This window comes from Bombina bombina, chromosome 7, assembly GCF_027579735.1.
Source record: "Bombina bombina isolate aBomBom1 chromosome 7, aBomBom1.pri, whole genome shotgun sequence".
Lineage (NCBI taxonomy): Eukaryota > Metazoa > Chordata > Amphibia > Anura > Bombinatoridae > Bombina > Bombina bombina.
This window is the reverse complement of record NC_069505.1, coordinates 477,595,699-477,614,204: the sequence shown is the minus strand read 5'-3', so window position 1 is coordinate 477,614,204 and position 18,506 is coordinate 477,595,699. Positions and strand designations below refer to the sequence as shown.

The 18,506-nt window shown below is 42.3% G+C and overlaps 2 protein-coding genes across 3 annotated transcripts in view; one reads left to right on the top strand and one right to left on the bottom strand.

Annotated features, from left to right (window-relative positions):
- The window catches only part of LOC128666778 (oocyte zinc finger protein XlCOF7.1-like), a 98,517-nt gene extending 91,030 nt beyond the window's left edge, over window positions 1–7,487 (bottom strand). The window contains exons 1-2 of one of the 2 annotated variants that reach the window (XM_053721569.1): window positions 7,384–7,487; window positions 6,101–6,223 (exon numbers count right to left, since the gene is read on the bottom strand). In XM_053721569.1, coding sequence (XP_053577544.1) covers window positions 6,101–6,187 — 87 coding nt within the window. In that variant the 5' untranslated portion in view covers window positions 6,188–6,223; window positions 7,384–7,487. Of the gene's footprint in view, window positions 1–6,100; window positions 6,224–7,359 lie in introns of both variants that reach the window. The other variant, XM_053721568.1, reaches the window with a different exon arrangement.
- A 3,302-nt stretch (window positions 7,488–10,789) lies between these two features.
- Window positions 10,790–18,506, top strand: part of LOC128636449 (gastrula zinc finger protein XlCGF57.1-like) — a 168,195-nt gene continuing 160,478 nt past the window's right edge. The window contains exon 1 of the mRNA XM_053689462.1: window positions 10,790–10,935. Within this exon, the coding sequence (XP_053545437.1) occupies window positions 10,890–10,935 (46 nt within the window). The 5' untranslated portion in view covers window positions 10,790–10,889. The remainder of the gene's footprint in view (window positions 10,936–18,506) is intronic.

The window sequence follows — 18,506 nt, the reverse complement described above, 5'->3', positions numbered from 1 at the left end:
GATGGTCTGAGTGAGCTGAAGTTAGGGTTAATGAGATTGTCTGAGTGAGCTGAAGTTAGGCTTAGTGAGATGGTCTGGGTGAGCTGAAGTTAGGCTTAGTGAGATGGTCTGGGTGAGCTGAAGTTAAGGTTAGTGAGATAGGTCTGGGTGAGCTGAAGTTAGGGTTAGTGAGATGGTCTGGGTGAGATGAAGTTAGGCTTAGTGAGATGGTCTGGGTGAGCTGAAGTTAGGGCTAGTGAGATGGTCTGGGTAAGCTGAAGTTAGGGTTTGTGAGATGGTCTGGGTGAGATGAAGTTAGGGTTAATGAGATGGTCTGGGTGAGATGAATTTAGAGTTAGTGAGATGGTCTGGGTGAGATGAAGTTAGGGTTAGCTAGATAGTCTGAGTGAGCTGAAGTTAGGGTTAGTGAGATGGTCTGAGTGTGATGAAGTTAGGGTTAATGAGATGGTCTGGGTGAGATGAAATTAGGGTTAGTGAGATGGTCTGGGTGAGATGAAGTTAGGGTTAGCTAGATGGTCTGAGTGAGCTGAAGTTAGGGTTAGTGAGATGGTCTGAGTGTGATGAAGTTAGGGTTAATGAGATTGTCTGAGTGAGCTGAGGTTAGGGTTAATGAGATTGTCTGAGTGAGCTGAAGTTCGGGTTAATGAGATTGTCTGAGTGAGCTGAAGTTAGGCTTAGTGAGATGGTCTGGGTGAGCTGAAGTTAGGCTTAGTGAGATGGTCTGGGTGAGCTGAAGTTAGGCTTAGTGAGATGGTCTGCGTGAGCTGAAGTTAGGGTTAATGAGATGGTCTGGGTGAGCTGAAGTTAGGGTTAATGAGATGGTCTGCGTGAGCTGAAGTTAGGGTTAATGAGATGGTCTGGGTGAGCTGAAGTTAGGGTTAATGAGATGGTCTGGGTGAGCTGAAGTTAGGGTTAGTGAGATGGTCTGAGTGAGCTGAGGTTAGGGTTAATGAGATGGTCTGAGTGAGCTGAAGTTAGGCTTAGTGAGATGGTCTGGGTGAGCTGAAGTTAGGCTTAGTGAGATGGTCTGGGTGAGCTGAAGTTAGGCTTAGTGAGATGGTCTGGGTGAGCTGAAGTTAGGCTTAGTGAGATGGTCTGGGTGAGCTGAAGTTAGGCTTAGTGAGATGGTCTGGGTGAGCTGAAGTTAGGCTTAGTGAGATGGTCTGGGTGAGCTGAAGTTAGGCTTAGTGAGATGGTCTGGGTGAGCTGAAGTTAGGCTTAGTGAGATGGTCTGGGTGAGCTGAAGTTAGGCTTAGTGAGATGGTCTGGGTGAGCTGAAGTTAGGGTTAGTGAGATGGTCTGGGTGAGCTGAAGTTAGGCTTAGTGAGATGGTCTGGGTGAGCTGAAGTTAGGCTTAGTGAGATGGTCTGGGTGAGCTGAAGTTAGGCTTAGTGAGATGGTCTGGGTGAGCTGAAGTTAGGCTTAGTGAGATGGTCTGGGTGAGCTGAAGTTAGGCTTAGTGAGATGGTCTGGGTGAGCTGAAGTTAGGCTTAGTGAGATGGTCTGGGTGAGCTGAAGTTAGGCTTAGTGAGATGGTCTGGGTGAGCTGAAGTTAGGCTTAGTGAGATGGTCTGGGTGAGCTGAAGTTAGGCTTAGTGAGATGGTCTGGGTGAGCTGAAGTTAGGCTTAGTGAGATGGTCTGGGTGAGCTGAAGTTAGGCTTAGTGAGATGGTCTGGGTGAGCTGAAGTTAGGCTTAGTGAGATGGTCTGGGTGAGCTGAAGTTAGGCTTAGTGAGATGGTCTGGGTGAGCTGAAGTTAGGGTTAGTGAGATGGTCTGGGTGAGCTGAAGTTAGGCTTAGTGAGATGGTCTGGGTGAGCTGAAGTTAGGCTTAGTGAGATGGTCTGGGTGAGCTGAAGTTAGGCTTAGTGAGATGGTCTGGGTGAGCTGAAGTTAGGCTTAGTGAGATGGTCTGGGTGAGCTGAAGTTAGGGTTAGTGAGATGAAGTTAGGGTTAGTGAGAAAGAGAGGAGGTTTAGCTGTAGAGGGTTGTGCAGGGGATACTGGGTGCGATTTTGCAATTAATGGTTGTGTAGAGCCATGGGTAATGAGGGAGGTTATAAAACATAAGTAATTGAGCTGAAGTTAGGGTTAGTGAGATGGTCTGGGTGAGCTGAAGTCAGGGTTAGTGAGATGGTCTGAGTGTGATGAAGTTAGGGTTAGTGAGATGGTCTGGGTAAGCTGAAGTTAGGGTTAGTGAGATAGGTCTGGGTGAGCTGAAGTCAGGGTTAGTGAGATGGTCTGAGTGTGATGAAGTTAGGGTTAGTGAGATGATCTGGGTAAGCTGAAGTTAGGGTTAGTGATCAGATGGTCTGAGTGAGCTGAAGTTAGGGTTAGTGAGATAGGTCTGGGTGAGCTGAGGTTAGGGTTAGTGAGATGGTCTGGGTTAGCTGAAGTTAGGGTTAGTGATCAGATGGTCTGAGTGAGCTGAAGTTAGGGTTAGCGAGATGATCTGAGTGATCTGAGGTTAGGGTTAGTGAGATGGTCTGAGTGTGATCAAGTTAGGGTTAGTGATCAGATGATCTGGGTGAGCTGACGTTAGGGTTAGTGATCAGATGATCTAGGTGAGCTGAAGTTAGGGTTAGTGATCAGATGATCTAGGTGAGCTGAAGTTAGGGTTAGTGATCAGATGATCTAGGTGAGCTGAAGTTAGGGTTAGTGAGATGGTCTGAGTGTGATCAAGTTAGGGTTAGTGAGAAAGAGAGGAGGTTTAGCTGTAGAGGGTTGTGCAGGGGATACTGGGTGCGATTTTGCAATTAATGGTTGTGTAGAGCCATGGGTAATGAGGGAGGTTATAAAACATAAGTTATTGAGCTGAAGTTAGGGTAAGTGAGATGGTCTGGGTGAGCTGAAGTCAGGGTTAGTGAGATGGTCTGGGTGAGCTGAAGTTAGGGTTAGTGAGATGGTCTGGGTGAGCTGAAGTTAGGGTTAATGAGATGGTCTGCGTGAGCTGAAGTTAGGGTTAATGAGATGGTCTGCGTGAGCTGAAGTTAGGGTTAATGAGATGGTCTGCGTGAGCTGAAGTTAGGGTTAATGAGATGGTCTGCGTGAGCTGAAGTTAGGGTTAATGAGATGGTCTGGGTGAGCTGAAGTTAGGCTTAGTGAGATGGTCTGGGTGAGCTGAAGTTAGGGTTAGTGAGATGATCTGAGTGAGCTGAGGTTAGGGTTAGTGAGATGGTGTGAGTGAGCTGAAGTTCGGGTTAGTGAGATGGTCTGGGTGAGCTGAAGTTCGGGTTAGTGAGATGGTCTGGGTGAGCTGAAGTTCGGGTTAGTGAGATGGTCTGGGTGAGCTGAAGTTCGGGTTAGTGAGATGGTCTGGGTGAGCTGAAGTTCGGGTTAGTGAGATGGTCTGGGTGAGCTGAAGTTCGGGTTAGTGAGATGGTCTGGGTGAGCTGAAGTTCGGGTTAGTGAGATGGTCTGGGTGAGCTGAAGTTCGGGTTAGTGAGATGGTCTGGGTGAGCTGAAGTTCGGGTTAGTGAGATGGTCTGGGTGAGCTGAAGTTCGGGTTAGTGAGATGGTCTGGGTGAGCTGAAGTTCGGGTTAGTGAGATGGTCTGGGTGAGCTGAAGTTCGGGTTAGTGAGATGGTCTGGGTGAGCTGAAGTTCGGGTTAGTGAGATGGTCTGGGTGAGCTGAAGTTCGGGTTAGTGAGATGGTCTGGGTGAGCTGAAGTTCGGGTTAGTGAGATGGTCTGGGTGAGCTGAAGTTCGGGTTAGTGAGATGGTCTGGGTGAGCTGAAGTTCGGGTTAGTGAGATGGTCTGGGTGAGCTGAAGTTCGGGTTAGTGAGATGGTCTGGGTGAGCTGAAGTTCGGGTTAGTGAGATGGTCTGGGTGAGCTGAAGTTCGGGTTAGTGAGATGGTCTGGGTGAGCTGAAGTTCGGGTTAGTGAGATGGTCTGGGTGAGCTGAAGTTCGGGTTAGTGAGATGGTCTGGGTGAGCTGAAGTTCGGGTTAGTGAGATGGTCTGGGTGAGCTGAAGTTCGGGTTAGTGAGATGGTCTGGGTGAGCTGAAGTTCGGGTTAGTGAGATGGTCTGGGTGAGCTGAAGTTCGGGTTAGTGAGATGGTCTGGGTGAGCTGAAGTTCGGGTTAGTGAGATGGTCTGGGTGAGCTGAAGTTCGGGTTAGTGAGATGGTCTGGGTGAGCTGAAGTTCGGGTTAGTGAGATGGTCTGGGTGAGCTGAAGTTCGGGTTAGTGAGATGGTCTGGGTGAGCTGAAGTTCGGGTTAGTGAGATGGTCTGGGTGAGCTGAAGTTCGGGTTAGTGAGATGGTCTGGGTGAGCTGAAGTTCGGGTTAGTGAGATGGTCTGGGTGAGCTGAAGTTCGGGTTAGTGAGATGGTCTGGGTGAGCTGAAGTTCGGGTTAGTGAGATGGTCTGGGTGAGCTGAAGTTCGGGTTAGTGAGATGGTCTGGGTGAGCTGAAGTTCGGGTTAGTGAGATGGTCTGGGTGAGCTGAAGTTCGGGTTAGTGAGATGGTCTGGGTGAGCTGAAGTTCGGGTTAGTGAGATGGTCTGGGTGAGCTGAAGTTCGGGTTAGTGAGATGGTCTGGGTGAGCTGAAGTTCGGGTTAGTGAGATGGTCTGGGTGAGCTGAAGTTCGGGTTAGTGAGATGGTCTGGGTGAGCTGAAGTTCGGGTTAGTGAGATGGTCTGGGTGAGCTGAAGTTCGGGTTAGTGAGATGGTCTGGGTGAGCTGAAGTTCGGGTTAGTGAGATGGTCTGGGTGAGCTGAAGTTCGGGTTAGTGAGATGGTCTGGGTGAGCTGAAGTTCGGGTTAGTGAGATGGTCTGGGTGAGCTGAAGTTCGGGTTAGTGAGATGGTCTGGGTGAGCTGAAGTTCGGGTTAGTGAGATGGTCTGGGTGAGCTGAAGTTCGGGTTAGTGAGATGGTCTGGGTGAGCTGAAGTTCGGGTTAGTGAGATGGTCTGGGTGAGCTGAAGTTCGGGTTAGTGAGATGGTCTGGGTGAGCTGAAGTTCGGGTTAGGGAGATGGTCTGGGTGAGCTGAAGTTCGGGTTAGTGAGATGGTCTGGGTGAGCTGAAGTTCGGGTTAGTGAGATGGTCTGGGTGAGCTGAAGTTCGGGTTAGTGAGATGGTCTGGGTGAGCTGAAGTTAGGCTTAGTGAGATGGTCTGGGTGAGCTGAAGTTCGGGTTAGTGAGATGGTCTGGGTGAGCTGAAGTTCGGGTTAGTGAGATGGTCTGGGTGAGCTGAAGTTCGGGTTAGTGAGATGGTCTGGGTGAGCTGAAGTTCGGGTTAGTGAGATGGTCTGGGTGAGCTGAAGTTCGGGTTAGTGAGATGGTCTGGGTGAGCTGAAGTTCGGGTTAGTGAGATGGTCTGGGTGAGCTGAAGTTCGGGTTAGTGAGATGGTCTGGGTGAGCTGAAGTTCGGGTTAGTGAGATGGTCTGGGTGAGCTGAAGTTCGGGTTAGTGAGATGGTCTGGGTGAGCTGAAGTTCGGGTTAGTGAGATGGTCTGGGTGAGCTGAAGTTCGGGTTAGTGAGATGGTCTGGGTGAGCTGAAGTTCGGGTTAGTGAGATGGTCTGGGTGAGCTGAAGTTCGGGTTAGTGAGATGGTCTGGGTGAGCTGAAGTCCGGGTTAGTGAGATGGTCTGGGTGAGCTGAAGTTCGGGTTAGTGAGATGGTCTGGGTGAGCTGAAGTTCGGGTTAGTGAGATGGTCTGGGTGAGCTGAAGTTCGGGTTAGTGAGATGGTCTGGGTGAGCTGAAGTTCGGGTTAGTGAGATGGTCTGGGTGAGCTGAAGTTCGGGTTAGTGAGATGGTCTGGGTGAGCTGAAGTTCGGGTTAGTGAGATGGTCTGGGTGAGCTGAAGTTCGGGTTAGTGAGATGGTCTGGGTGAGCTGAAGTTCGGGTTAGTGAGATGGTCTGGGTGAGCTGAAGTTCGGGTTAGTGAGATGGTCTGGATGAGCTGAAGTTCGGGTTAGTGAGATGGTCTGGATGAGCTGAAGTTCGGGTTAGTGAGATGGACTGGGTGAGCTGAAGTTAGGGTTAGTGAGATGGTCTGAGTGAGCTGAAGTTAGGGCTAGTGAGATGGTTTGGTGGATCAGAAGAAGCACAGGAAATAGGATCAGTGTCATCATGCCATTACCCAGCAGCTCTCACCTCTCCAGTCAACAAACAGATTATGTCCAGGGCCTGACTCAGAAACTGCTCCGCCATCTGCTTCCTGTATTTGTTCATCTTGTTCATTGTCAGTGACAAATTCAGATGATATAAATGTGACACCTGCAAGAAAAATGGAATATGGCAAAAATGAGAGATGGGAAATAATCAGAGCTCTTCCAGAATTCATATTATGGTAAAGCGATAATTATGTGATATAAACATGATTATTTCACTTATGCACAAGCTAATACTACATATGTGACCAGCTGCATGTAGAGCAGGTAAGTAGCAAAATGGGATCAATCTGTATATAGCTTTATCGCTAAACATTATGCGGTGACATGTATTTATCTGTTAAATCCAGCCCAACGTTCATCCAATCCTTCTGTAATTGATGGGATTATCCCAAACTGGCAGCTCTGTTCTGCTCCTCCTCAGACATTGCCCCTGAATCTGTCTGTCCTGCCCATGCCCTACTCAGACTATGCCCCTGGATCAGTTTGCCTTACCCATGCCTCACTTAGACTGTCCCCTTGAATTATAGTCTGTCCTACCATGACCCACCCAGGGTATGTACTTGAAACAGCCTATCCTACCCTTTCTACATCCAGACTGTTCTCTTGAATCAGTCTGTCTTACCCATGCACCACCCAGTGCCCACCTACCAGTCTGTCCTACCAATACACCAAGATTGCACCCTCGAATCACGTACATAACCCCTAACTCCCCTCATTCTATGATTAAAATATACAAATGATGGGCAGCATGCTTAAATCTAGACTAGAACATGAAAAAATATGGGCTTAAAGGGACAGTAAAGTCAATATTAAATTGATTGGATAGAGTATGAAATTTTAAATATTTTTCTAATTTACTTCTATAAGCAGTTTAGTTTAGTTCTCTTGGTATTCTTTGTTAAAGAGTAATCTTAGGTGAGCTCAGGAGTGTTGCACAATGTTACAGCCATAAACTGCTAAAGACCTGTGTATGCTCCTAAGCTCCTACCTCAGCATACCTAGGTTTACTCTTCAACAAAGGATGCCATGAAAACAAAGCAAATTTGATAATAAAAGTCAATTGGAAAGTAGTTTAAAATGACATGCTCTATCTGAATCATGAATGTTTAATGTATATTAATAATTATCACCATAATCATCAGTATTTCTGTTTTAAAGACCTTTTACAATAATTTCACCCTCACTAAATAAACATCTATTGATATTAGTAATTGTTTAGAAGGTGTCACCCAGACCTACCCCCTCAGACAGCCCCCTCCTCACCCTCAGACAACAGGCGGCCACCGTTAGCTGTCACGCTGCCTCCTGTGTCACACAAAGCCGGTAACTCACATACGAGCTCACTATCTTCAGAACACAAATGTTAGCCAGTAACAGCTAGATCCCATCCCGCTAGAGGACCTAAACAGATCACAGCTTTCTAGTGACACAGTGGTCACGTGGTACAGAGAGGTGGGCGGAGCTATTGACAGCTCATTACCTGTGTGCCCGGTGTGTGTATAATGCGGTAAGTGAATGAGACTGTGTGTAACTCAGTGTATGTGCAGCTCTGTATTGTTACATGTCAGTGTATATATGTCAGTTGGGGAGGGGGCTGTGTGTGAGGCAGAGGGAACCTCTCTATAATATATATGTATATAAGCTACTGAGGAGGGGGGCTGTGTGTGAGGCAGAGGGAACCTCTATATAATATATATATATATGTATATGTATAACTGGGGAGGGGTCTGTGTGTGAGAGGCAGAGGGAACCTCTCTATAATATATATGTATATAAGGTACTAAGGAGGGGGCTGTGTGTGAGGCAGAGGGAACCTCTCTATAATATATATGTATATAAGGTACTAGGGAGGGGGCTGTGTGTGAGGCAGAGGGAACCTCTCTATAATATATATGTATATAAGGTACTAGGGAGGGGGCTGTGTGTGAGGCAGAGGGAACCTCTCTATAATATATATGTATATAAGGTACTGAGGAGGGGGCTGTGTGTGTGAGGCAGAGGGAACCTCTCTATAATATATATGTATATAAGGTACTAAGGAGGGGGCTGTGTGTGAGGCAGAGGGAACCTCTCTATAATATATATGTATATAAGGTACTAAGGAGGGGGCTGTGTGTGGGGCAGAGGGAACCTCTATAATATATATGTATATAAGGTACTAGGGAGGGGGCTTTGTGTGTGAGGCAGAGGGAACCTCTATAATATATATGTATATAAGGTACTAAGGAGGGGGCTGTGTGTGAGGCAGAGGGAATCTCTATAATAAATATGTATATAAGGTACATTTTACATTCCTGCTTTTTAAATAGAGATAGCAAGAGAAAGAAGAAAAATTGATAATAGGAGTAAATTAGAAAGTTGCTTAAAGGGACAGTTAACACCCAAAAGAACTTTATCCCATACCTTCAATCCGCCAAAGACGATGCGCCTGCACCGCATCCCATTTTCAACACCTCTAGCGTTGTACGAGTAATCGGCCAAAGCACATACATTTTTCTAATAGAGATATGGCTGCCAAACTCCCCCCGCTGTGACGTAGTAGGTTTCAGCCAATCAGAATCAAATCCTCGGCTGGATTCTTAACACGCGTTCATGCTTGCACTTCTGATTTCGGCTTGAAAACTGACAGAACTTAAAATACGCATGCGTCAATGGTTCATACATGAGCGAGCATGGCATTTAGTAGAGAAGGGGACGAAGGAGGAGGGGGAAGAGCTTGGCTGCCTATTAGAAAAACGTATGTGATTTGCACGATTACTAGTATAACTTTAAGGTGTTGAAAATAGGATGTGGTGTCTTTGGCTGATCGAAGGTATGGGATAAAGTTCTTTCGGGTGTTGACTGTCCCTTTAACATTGCTGCTCTATCTGAATCATGAAAGAAAAACATTTGGGGTTTAGTATCCCTTTAATATTATGTATCTGTATATAAGGTGCTGGGGGGTTATATGTGGGAGATAGATGGTACCTACCACATTATAGGGTTATATGTCTGTGTAAAAGCTGCTGGGGATGTTCTGTGTGAGAGATGGTACCTCTCTATAGTGTTATATGTCTGTGTATAAGGTGCTGGTGAGGGGTATTGTGTGTATGAAGCAGGGGAACCTAACCATAATGTTATCTATCTTTATATAATGTGCTGGAGAGAGGGCTGTGTATTAGGCAGAGGGAAACTCTCTATATTATTATGTATCTATATATAAGGAGTGAGCGAGGGGGCTGTGTGTGAGAGGCAGAAGGAACCTCTATAATATTTTGTATCTCTATATAAGGCTGTGTGTGTGTGTGACAGATGGTAACTCTATATAGTGTGATAAATCTGTTTATAAGATGCCGGGGAGGGGGCTGTGTGTGTATAAGGCAAAATAACCTTACCATTATGTTATATATCTGTATATAAGGTACTCCGGAGGGGGCTGTGTATGTGAGAGGCAGATAGTACCTCTCTATAGTGTTATATGTTTGTGTGTAAGGTACTGAGGAGGGGCTGTGTGTGCACAAGAGAGATGGTACCTTCCTTACAAGTGAAGCGTTATTTAACGTTCCTGCTTGCGTTAACTGTTCTAGAAGTAAGCGTTTTGCGCACGTCGGGTTGTGCTTAATATGAGTTGACAGTAAACAGTTTTCGCTCACTCGTTAACTCGACGAACGTAGAAAGACGAACTTAGAATATCACGCGTGCTATAACGTATTCCCCCATAGAAGTCATGGGAGCAAAAAAAGTGGAAAAATATGAATATTTTCACATTCCAATGTTCTTCACACAGAAGGATATGTTCTATTCATTCATAAGTATATATTTATATATATATATATATATATATATATATATATATATATGCTGTTTTTTTCGCACAGATATATACATAATTATATATAGGTGTGTGTATATATATATATATATATATATATATATATAGGAATATCTATTTAAACATACATAGAACATATTCTACTATGTGCAGAACATTGGAATGTGCAATATTTACAATAAATACACAGTGTAACACTTTATTGATTATGAATATTGCATGTTTTCATCTATTTGACTGCAAAGTGCTCTAATGCACTTATATATATATGTCTATATGTGTGTATTTATTTGTTTATATGTGTATAAATGTCTGTAAATACATATACACACATATAAATACATAATATATTATATAGCTGTATATAAGATTTTGGGACTGTATCTGTATGAGGCAGAGGGAACCTTTCTATAATATTATATACCTGTACATACAGTACTGGGGAGGGGGCTGTGTGTGTGAGGCAGAGGGAACCTCTATATAATATTATATATCTGTATATAAGGTATTGGGGGAGTCTGTATGTATGAGTCATGGGAACCTCTTATAATGTATATCTGTATATAAGGTATTGTGGAGGGAACTATATGTGTGTGTGAGGCAGAGGAAATCTGACTATAATATAATATGTATGTTATAGAAAATGCATTTCGTATAATGGTTTTTATAATATTTGGGAATTTCTATAAGTTAGTTTTTAAAAGCGTTTGCTTTACTGGAGAAAAAAACATCAGTATAGCTTGTGTGGGTGACTCACAGAAAAAGCTCAGATACCGGTGTTGGTCACCGATAATTCACGTTTTCCCCTTTGACAATATCCTGCATGTGAGACTCTCTCTCTCTGTGTGTTTAGGTTCCTGTTACTGTGAGGATCATGTACAATACACGTCACTGCGTTTGTCAGTAAAGAAGAAATGTTATAAGAATATCTGACATATTCAGTAGCACTGAACAAGACATGACTGACAAGAACCAAACCTCAGACCTTCCTGATGCACACGGCGGTAAGCAGGACGTCAAATGACACCTGGTTTTGTCATCAGAAGGGGAGAATATTTACAGTAACCAACCAGAAACCATAGTGATCTGATCACCTTAAAGGGACATTTTAGTGATTAAATGAAATGCTCAAATTTGTTAGAGCACCTAATTTTATCACTAGCAACACAGATGGTCTAAACACATAGTTAAAGCACCGCCCAGGAATCGTAGAGCATTGCGAGCCTTGAGCTGATCCAATCAGCAGCTCTAGTCATACAACCCAGCTGTGTAACTAGCGCTGCTGATTCGATCAGTGGTGGTTTCCTCTTGGGAACAGCAATGCTCTGCGGTAACTGAGTGGTACTTTAATTGTGGGTTTAACCATTTCGTAAGGATTAAACACACCGCTTTGCAGCACCGCTAGTGATAAAATGACGTATTCTAACAAATTACAGCATGTTAATGTTATCACTATAAAATCTTGTTACTGGGCACCAGATTCTACTAAGCCGCTGCTTTAGTTTTGTTGTTAATGATGAGCTCAGCACCAAGAACACACGCTAAGTATCCTTCTCTGTGCTTAAATGAGCAAAGAGTTTAATATATACATAGAACACACTACATGAACGTGTACAATATACCCACAGACCCCCGGATCCTATAAGTTTGTTATTAAGTTTTTTTGTTGTTGTTTATTAAAGGGACATTAAACACTAAATAAATACTAGATATAATGATGCATACAAATAAAAGATTAGTCTTAGAATAACATGTAGATGTATTTTTTTTTAAGTTTCATTAGCTGTTTAAATATTGACAAAATAAGTGTAGTTTGTGTCTATAAAACAATAGGAGCTGCCATGTTGTAACTTAGGTTACCTTCTCTGCTGTGGCCAATTAGGGACAGTTATAAATAGGTCACTAGAGTGTGCAGCCAATGGCTGTGTGGGATACAACAGTGTTCTGCACTTCCATTTCTAACAGCAACTGAAAAGCTCACAATGTCAGAATGGAATTACAGAAAATATATAAAAGACAAAGGAAGTCCAACCATAGAATATGTGGATATAAGAAAACTGAAAGTGAGGAAACGTTTATCACACTTTAAATCCAGTAGGTATTGCACTTACTAGAACAAACCTCAATCATATGAGGTAAGTTGCCGCCTCTGTAAGTGAGAAACTTCTGGAGCTCTGTAGTGCTGATAATCGCTTGGCCGTCTGAGTCTTGCCTTCTCCTCTCAGAGTATGGGTTCAGCGTTCAGGTGTGTACTGATGATAGATATTCTCCAAGTTCCACGCAGAGTTATGCAAAATGAGAGGCAGAAGAAAAATACATAGCGTAAAACTGTTTATTAAGTTAAAAACTATAATTAAAATAGACAAATGGCCACTCACATTAAAAATCCTCAAACATATGAGGCATGTGAAAAACGCTTAATGATAACCTGTGGTTCACAACTTTGTAGATAGGAACTGCAGACGCTGTGTCTTTAATCACGACAGAGAAGTTTCTCCCATGCACAGTTCCAGAAATATCCGTTTTTCAACACAAGTCAATAAATGTTTATAAAGCAAATGTACAAAGTGCATATAGCACTAGAATAGTAAAACAAGTTCTCACAAATGGAGTAATAAAAGGTCCCTTACGCGTTTCAAAGCTTAAAGGGCCATGATACCCAAATGTTTAAACACTTGAAAGTGATGCAGCATAGCTGTAAAAAGCTGACTAGAAAATATCACTTGAACATCTCTATGTAAAAAAGAAAGATATTTTACCTCAAAAGTTCCTCAGTAGCCACCTCCAATTGTAAAGGATTTCTAAGCAGCATTTTAGTGTGTTTGTCCTGGGACAGCAGAAGGGACTAGCATCGTGCACTCTCATATTATTTCACCAATCAGGTAAAGGAAGCTTACTATGAAATCTCATGAGAGTTAAGTCAAATCTCATGAGATCACAGTAAGAGTTCATGACCTCAGCACTGCTGATACTGATTGGCTGCTGTTCATTTCTTCATTTTTTTAAATTTTTTTTGCATAACTCTGCGTAGAACTTGGAGAATATCTATCATCAGTACACACCTGAACGCTGAACCCATACTCTGAGAGGAGAAGGCAAGACTCAGACGGCCAAGCGATTATCAGCACTACAGAGCTCCGGAAGTTTCTCACTTACAGAGGCGGCAACTTACCTCATATGATTGAGGTTTGTTTTAGTAAGTGCAATACCTACTGGATTTAAAGTGTGATAAACGTTTCCTCACTTTCAGTTTTCTTATATCCACATATTCTGTGGTTTGACTTCCTTTGTCTTTTATATATTTGCATTTTCATTTTTTTATGTATGGGATACAACAACAATTTCTGTGATCATATATATTGTATATATATTTACAATCAACAACATAATTCTGAACACAGTCCACTAATAACTATCACTTGAACATACATTTGTTGTTCTTTTAGTGTGACCTTCAACAAACGATCACATTTATCATTTCTTGATATATATATACATATTGTACACAAACAAACACAGGTTATGTGGGATTAGATTCCTGTAAAGGCGCTCTTCTCAACCCCAACTCTTTTTATATTTATATAAAAACAATTCTTATTGAATGAAGGGCACTCTCAGGGTTTTTAGCATTTGCAAAATAAAGATATTTATTTCCAATATCAACAATTCTTCATAGTCGACGTTTCGACTTTCACAGAAGCCTTCCTCAAGACAAACAACATCTCATGTCGGCATATAGCTGTGCTCACCAAACAGGAAACAGCATGGGTGGTGAGATTAGATTGTACAGTGAAACTTAGTTTATATATCTATTATTTCAACTTAACAGAAAATATTTGTACATTTAGTGAACTCACATTCTCTGTTGTGTAAAGATACTTTTAAAACATGCCCCCTCCACAGTGCCGAGATCCGCATTCACTGGCTATGTCAGTAGATTGTTGAACAGGTAGCGATCTCTATTGTTTCCTATGGAAGGCACATCGCCACTCGTCTAACCAGCAAGGGTCAGTCTACTATTTTATAACCTATAGCCTGGCGGCTGGATTGTAAAACTGAAATAGGCTAGTCTAAACATGTGTGTGTGTGTGTATATATATATATATATATATATATTTATATTTATACAGTATCCCACAAAAGTGGGTACACCCCTCACATTTTTGTAAATATTTTATTATATCTTTTCATGTGACAACACTGAAGAAATGGCACTTTGCTACAATGTAAAGTAGTGAGTATACAGCCTGTATAAGTAAATTTGCTGTCCCCTCAAAATAACTCAACACACAGCCATTAATGTCTAAACCGTTGGCAACAAAATTGGGTACACCCCTAAGTGGAAATGTCCAAATTGGGCCCAATTAGCCATTTTCCCTCCCGGTGTCATGTGACTCGTTAGTGTAACAAGGTCTCAGGTGTGAATGGGGAGCAGGTGTGTTAAATTTTGTGTTATCGCTCTCACACTCTCTCATACTGGTCACTGGAAGTTCAACATGGCACCTCATGGCAAAGAACTCTCTGAGGATCTGAAAAAAAAATATTGTTGCTCTACATAAAGATGGCCTAAGCTATAAGAAGATTGCCAAGACCCTGAAACTGAGCTGCAGCATAGTGGAAAACTATACGGAGGTTTCACAGGACAGGTTCCACTCAGAACAGGCCTCGCCATGGTCGATCAAAGAAGTTGAGTGCACGTGCTCAGTGTCATATCCAGAGGTTGTCTTTGGGAAATAGACGTATGAGTGCTGCCAGCATTGCTGCAGAGGTTGAAGGGGTGGGGGGTCAGCCTGTCAGTGCTCAGACCATACGCCGCACACTGCATCAAATTGGTCTGCATGGCTGTCGTCCCAGAAGGAACCCTCTTCTAAAGATGATGCACAAAAAAGCCTGCAAAACAGTTTGCTGAAGACAAGCAGACTAAGGACATGGATTACTGGAACCATGTTCTGTGTGGTCCGATGAGACTAAGATAAACTTATTTGGTTCAGATGGTGTCAAGCGTGTGTGGCGGCAACCAGGTGAGGAGTACAAAGACAAGTGTGTCTTGCCTACAGTAAAGCATAGTGGTGAGAGTGTCATGGTCTGGGCCTGCATGAGTGCCGCCAGCACTGGGGAGCTACAGTTTATTGAGGGAACCATGAATGCCAACATGTACTGTGACATACTGAAGCAGAGCATGTTCCCCTCCCTTCAGAGACTGGGTCACAGGGCAGTATTCCAACATGATAATGACCCCAAACACACCTACAAGACGACCACTGCCTTGCTCAAGAAGCTGAGGGTAAAGGTGATGGACTGGCCAAGTATGTCTCCAGACCTAAACCCTATTGAGCATCTGTGGGGCATCCTCAAACGGAAGGTGGGGGAGCGCAAGGTCTCTAACATCCACCAGCTCCGTGATGTTGTCATGGAGGAGTGGAAGAGGACTCCAGTGGCAACCTGTGAAACTCGTGTGAACTCCATGCCCAAGAGGGTTAAGGCAGTGCTGGAAGATAATGGTGGCCACACAAAATATTGACACTTTGGGCCCAATTTGGACATTTCCACTTAGGGGTGTACTCACTTTTGTTGCTAACGGTTTAGATATTAATGGCTGTGTGTTGAATTATTTTGAGGGACAGCAAATTTACTTATACAGGCTGTATACTCACTACTTTACATTGTAGCAAAGTCTCATTTCTTCGGTGTTGTCACATGAAAAGATATAATAAAATATTTACAAAAATGTGAGGGGTGTAGTCACTTTTGTGGGATACTGTATGTCTATGTGTACATATGTATTTATATGTGTATATATGTATTTACAGACATATATACACATATAAATACATTAATATATATATATATATACACACAGTATATATATATATATATATATATATATATATATATATACAGTATGTATACATATTTGTCATATTTTCATGTTGTGTATGCCATATTACAAAAAAACATGTTAAAGAACATTGGAATATGAAATATTCATATTTTCATATTGGGTTTGGGCTAATGAGAATATGTCATGGTGTTTGCGCGACACAATCTTTTTTTTTTCTCCATTGACTTGTATGGGGGAATACGTGAACGCCCACCCGATATTGTAAGTACAGATTTTTGCGCCAGTTGGGTTACTGCTTGCGCAAAATAATGTTTTTTTGAACTTGTAATACGAGTACAACCCGACTAGTGCAAGCAGATTAACTATAGCAGAGTTTTTGTGGTCGCGAAAAAAACCCTATTCCACGCCACTTGTAATCTAGCCCTTTATGTATTAAAATAAAAACTTTGCAATTTGCTTTCAATATTTATGTTCCTGTAATTTAGATCTGAAAATTGTGAGCTTTCCGATTCCTGTTAAAAGCAGAAGTGCAGAATCCTGACTTAAAGCGACATTGTACTGTAGGTTTCCCCAGTGATCTTTTTAACACTCTGGATTGTATCAAATAGTTTACAAACATATACTTTTACCTTTATTTTATCATTTAAAATAGCTACTTTTGCCTACTGAACCCACCACCTATAATGAAAACATGAATAATGTAGTATTCTCTATTGAAAAGTTACGTAAACAGAACTCAGCTAACAGCAATTAGGTTCCCAGTAACAGATGGAAGATATAGGTACATAGGTATATAACATTTTGCTTTTCGTTTTGGAAAAAAAAACTTTACACTTATTTTTTAATATTTAAACAACTAATATTTTTAAAAATACATTGGCATATTATTCTCCGGCTAATCTTTGTTTTGAATACATAATTCTATCTAGCCTTTATTTAGTATTTATTTATTTATTTTCCTTTAAAGTGACAAATCCAACAATTTTTCTTTTATGATTCAGCTAGGGTGTGTGTGTTGTATGAGAGTGGTGTGTGTGTTGTATGAGAGTGGTGTGTGTGTTATGTGAGAGTAGTGTGTGTGTTGTTAGAGAGTGTGTGTGTGTTGCATGAGAGTGGTGTGTGTGTTGTTTGAGAGTGTGTGTGAGTGTGTGTGTTGTATTAGAGTGTGTGTGTTGTATGAGTGTGTTTGTTGTATGAGTGTGTGTGTGTGTGTGTGTTGTATGAGAGTGTGTGTATGTGTTGTATGAGAGTGTGTGTATGTGTTGTATGAGAGTGTGTATGTGTTGTATGAGAGTGTGTGTGTGTTGTATGAGAGTGTGTGTTGTATGAAAGTGTGTGTTGTATGAGAGTGTGTGTGTTGTATGAGTGTGTGTGTTGTATGAGAGTGTGCGTGTTGTATGAGAGTGTGTGTGTTTTGTGTGTGTGTATGAGAGTGTGTGTATGAGAGTGTGTGTATGAGTGTATGAGAGTGTGTGTGTGTGTATGAGAATGTGTGTTGTATGAGTGTGTGTGGTATGACAGTGTGTGTGTGGTATGACAGTGTGTGTGTTGTATGAGAGTGTGTGTGTATGAGTGTATGAGAGTGTGTGTATGAGAGTGTGCGTTGTATGAGAGTGTGTGTGTGTGTGTGTTGTATGACAGTGTGTGTGTTGTATGAGAGTGTGTGTGTATGAGTGTATGAGAGTGTGTGTTGTATGAGAGTGTGTGTGTGTGTGTTGTATGACAGTGTGTGTGTTGTATGAGTGTATGAGAGAGTGTGTGTGTGTGTGTGTGGTATGACAGTGTGTGTGTGGTGTATGAAAGAGTGTGTGTGGGGTTATGAGAGTGTGTGTGGTGTTTGTGTTATTACTATTTACAACACTTACAAGTGTGACTACAATCAGGAATAAAGTATGCACACATTGTAGTCACTTTGCCAAAACTTGCAGCTATCTTGTTGTTTATTACTTCATACATTTTCAGACCAAGCATAAAAATAGCGTCACAAAGGTGTGCGGTGTGATAGCACTGGGTCTTGGGGGGAATTTTGAAGAACCCTGAGCTAGAGCAGCTATTTTAAACCACTTTCCAATGTATTTATATAATTTAATTTGCTTCATTCTCTTGGTATCCTTTGGTGAAAGAGCAAAAATGCACTACTGGGATCTTGCTGAACACAGCAGGTGAGCCAATGACAAGAGGCGTATATGTGCAGCCACCAATCAGCAGCTAACTTCTAGTAGTTCATTGCTGCTCTTGAGACCACCTAGGTATTCTTCACAACAAAGGATTCCAAGAGAACAAAGGAAATAAGATAACAGAAGTAAATCGGAACGTTATGAAAAAGTACCTGCTTTATCTGAATCATGCAAGTTTAGCTTTAGCCTTACTGTCCTTTTAATGTTGTTTAAAATTGGTATTAAATCCAAATGGAAGTTTGTGCTATCTAATCCTTGGGGACACATTTCTCTTTTTTTCAGTAGAATGTCCCTTTAATATCCCTTAAAGGGACAGTATACACCAATTTTCATACAACTGCATATAATAGACACTACTATAAAGAATAATATGCACAAATATTGATCTAAAAATCCAGTATAAAACCTTTTAAAAACTTTCTTAGAAGCTCCCAGTTTAGTTCTGTTAAAAAGGTTAGCTGGAACACCCACTGAAAGTGGGAAATATCAGACCCCCCCCCCCTCTTCCTCTGCATATGAAAAGACCCTTTACACAAACAAGAGCAAGCTGGAGTAG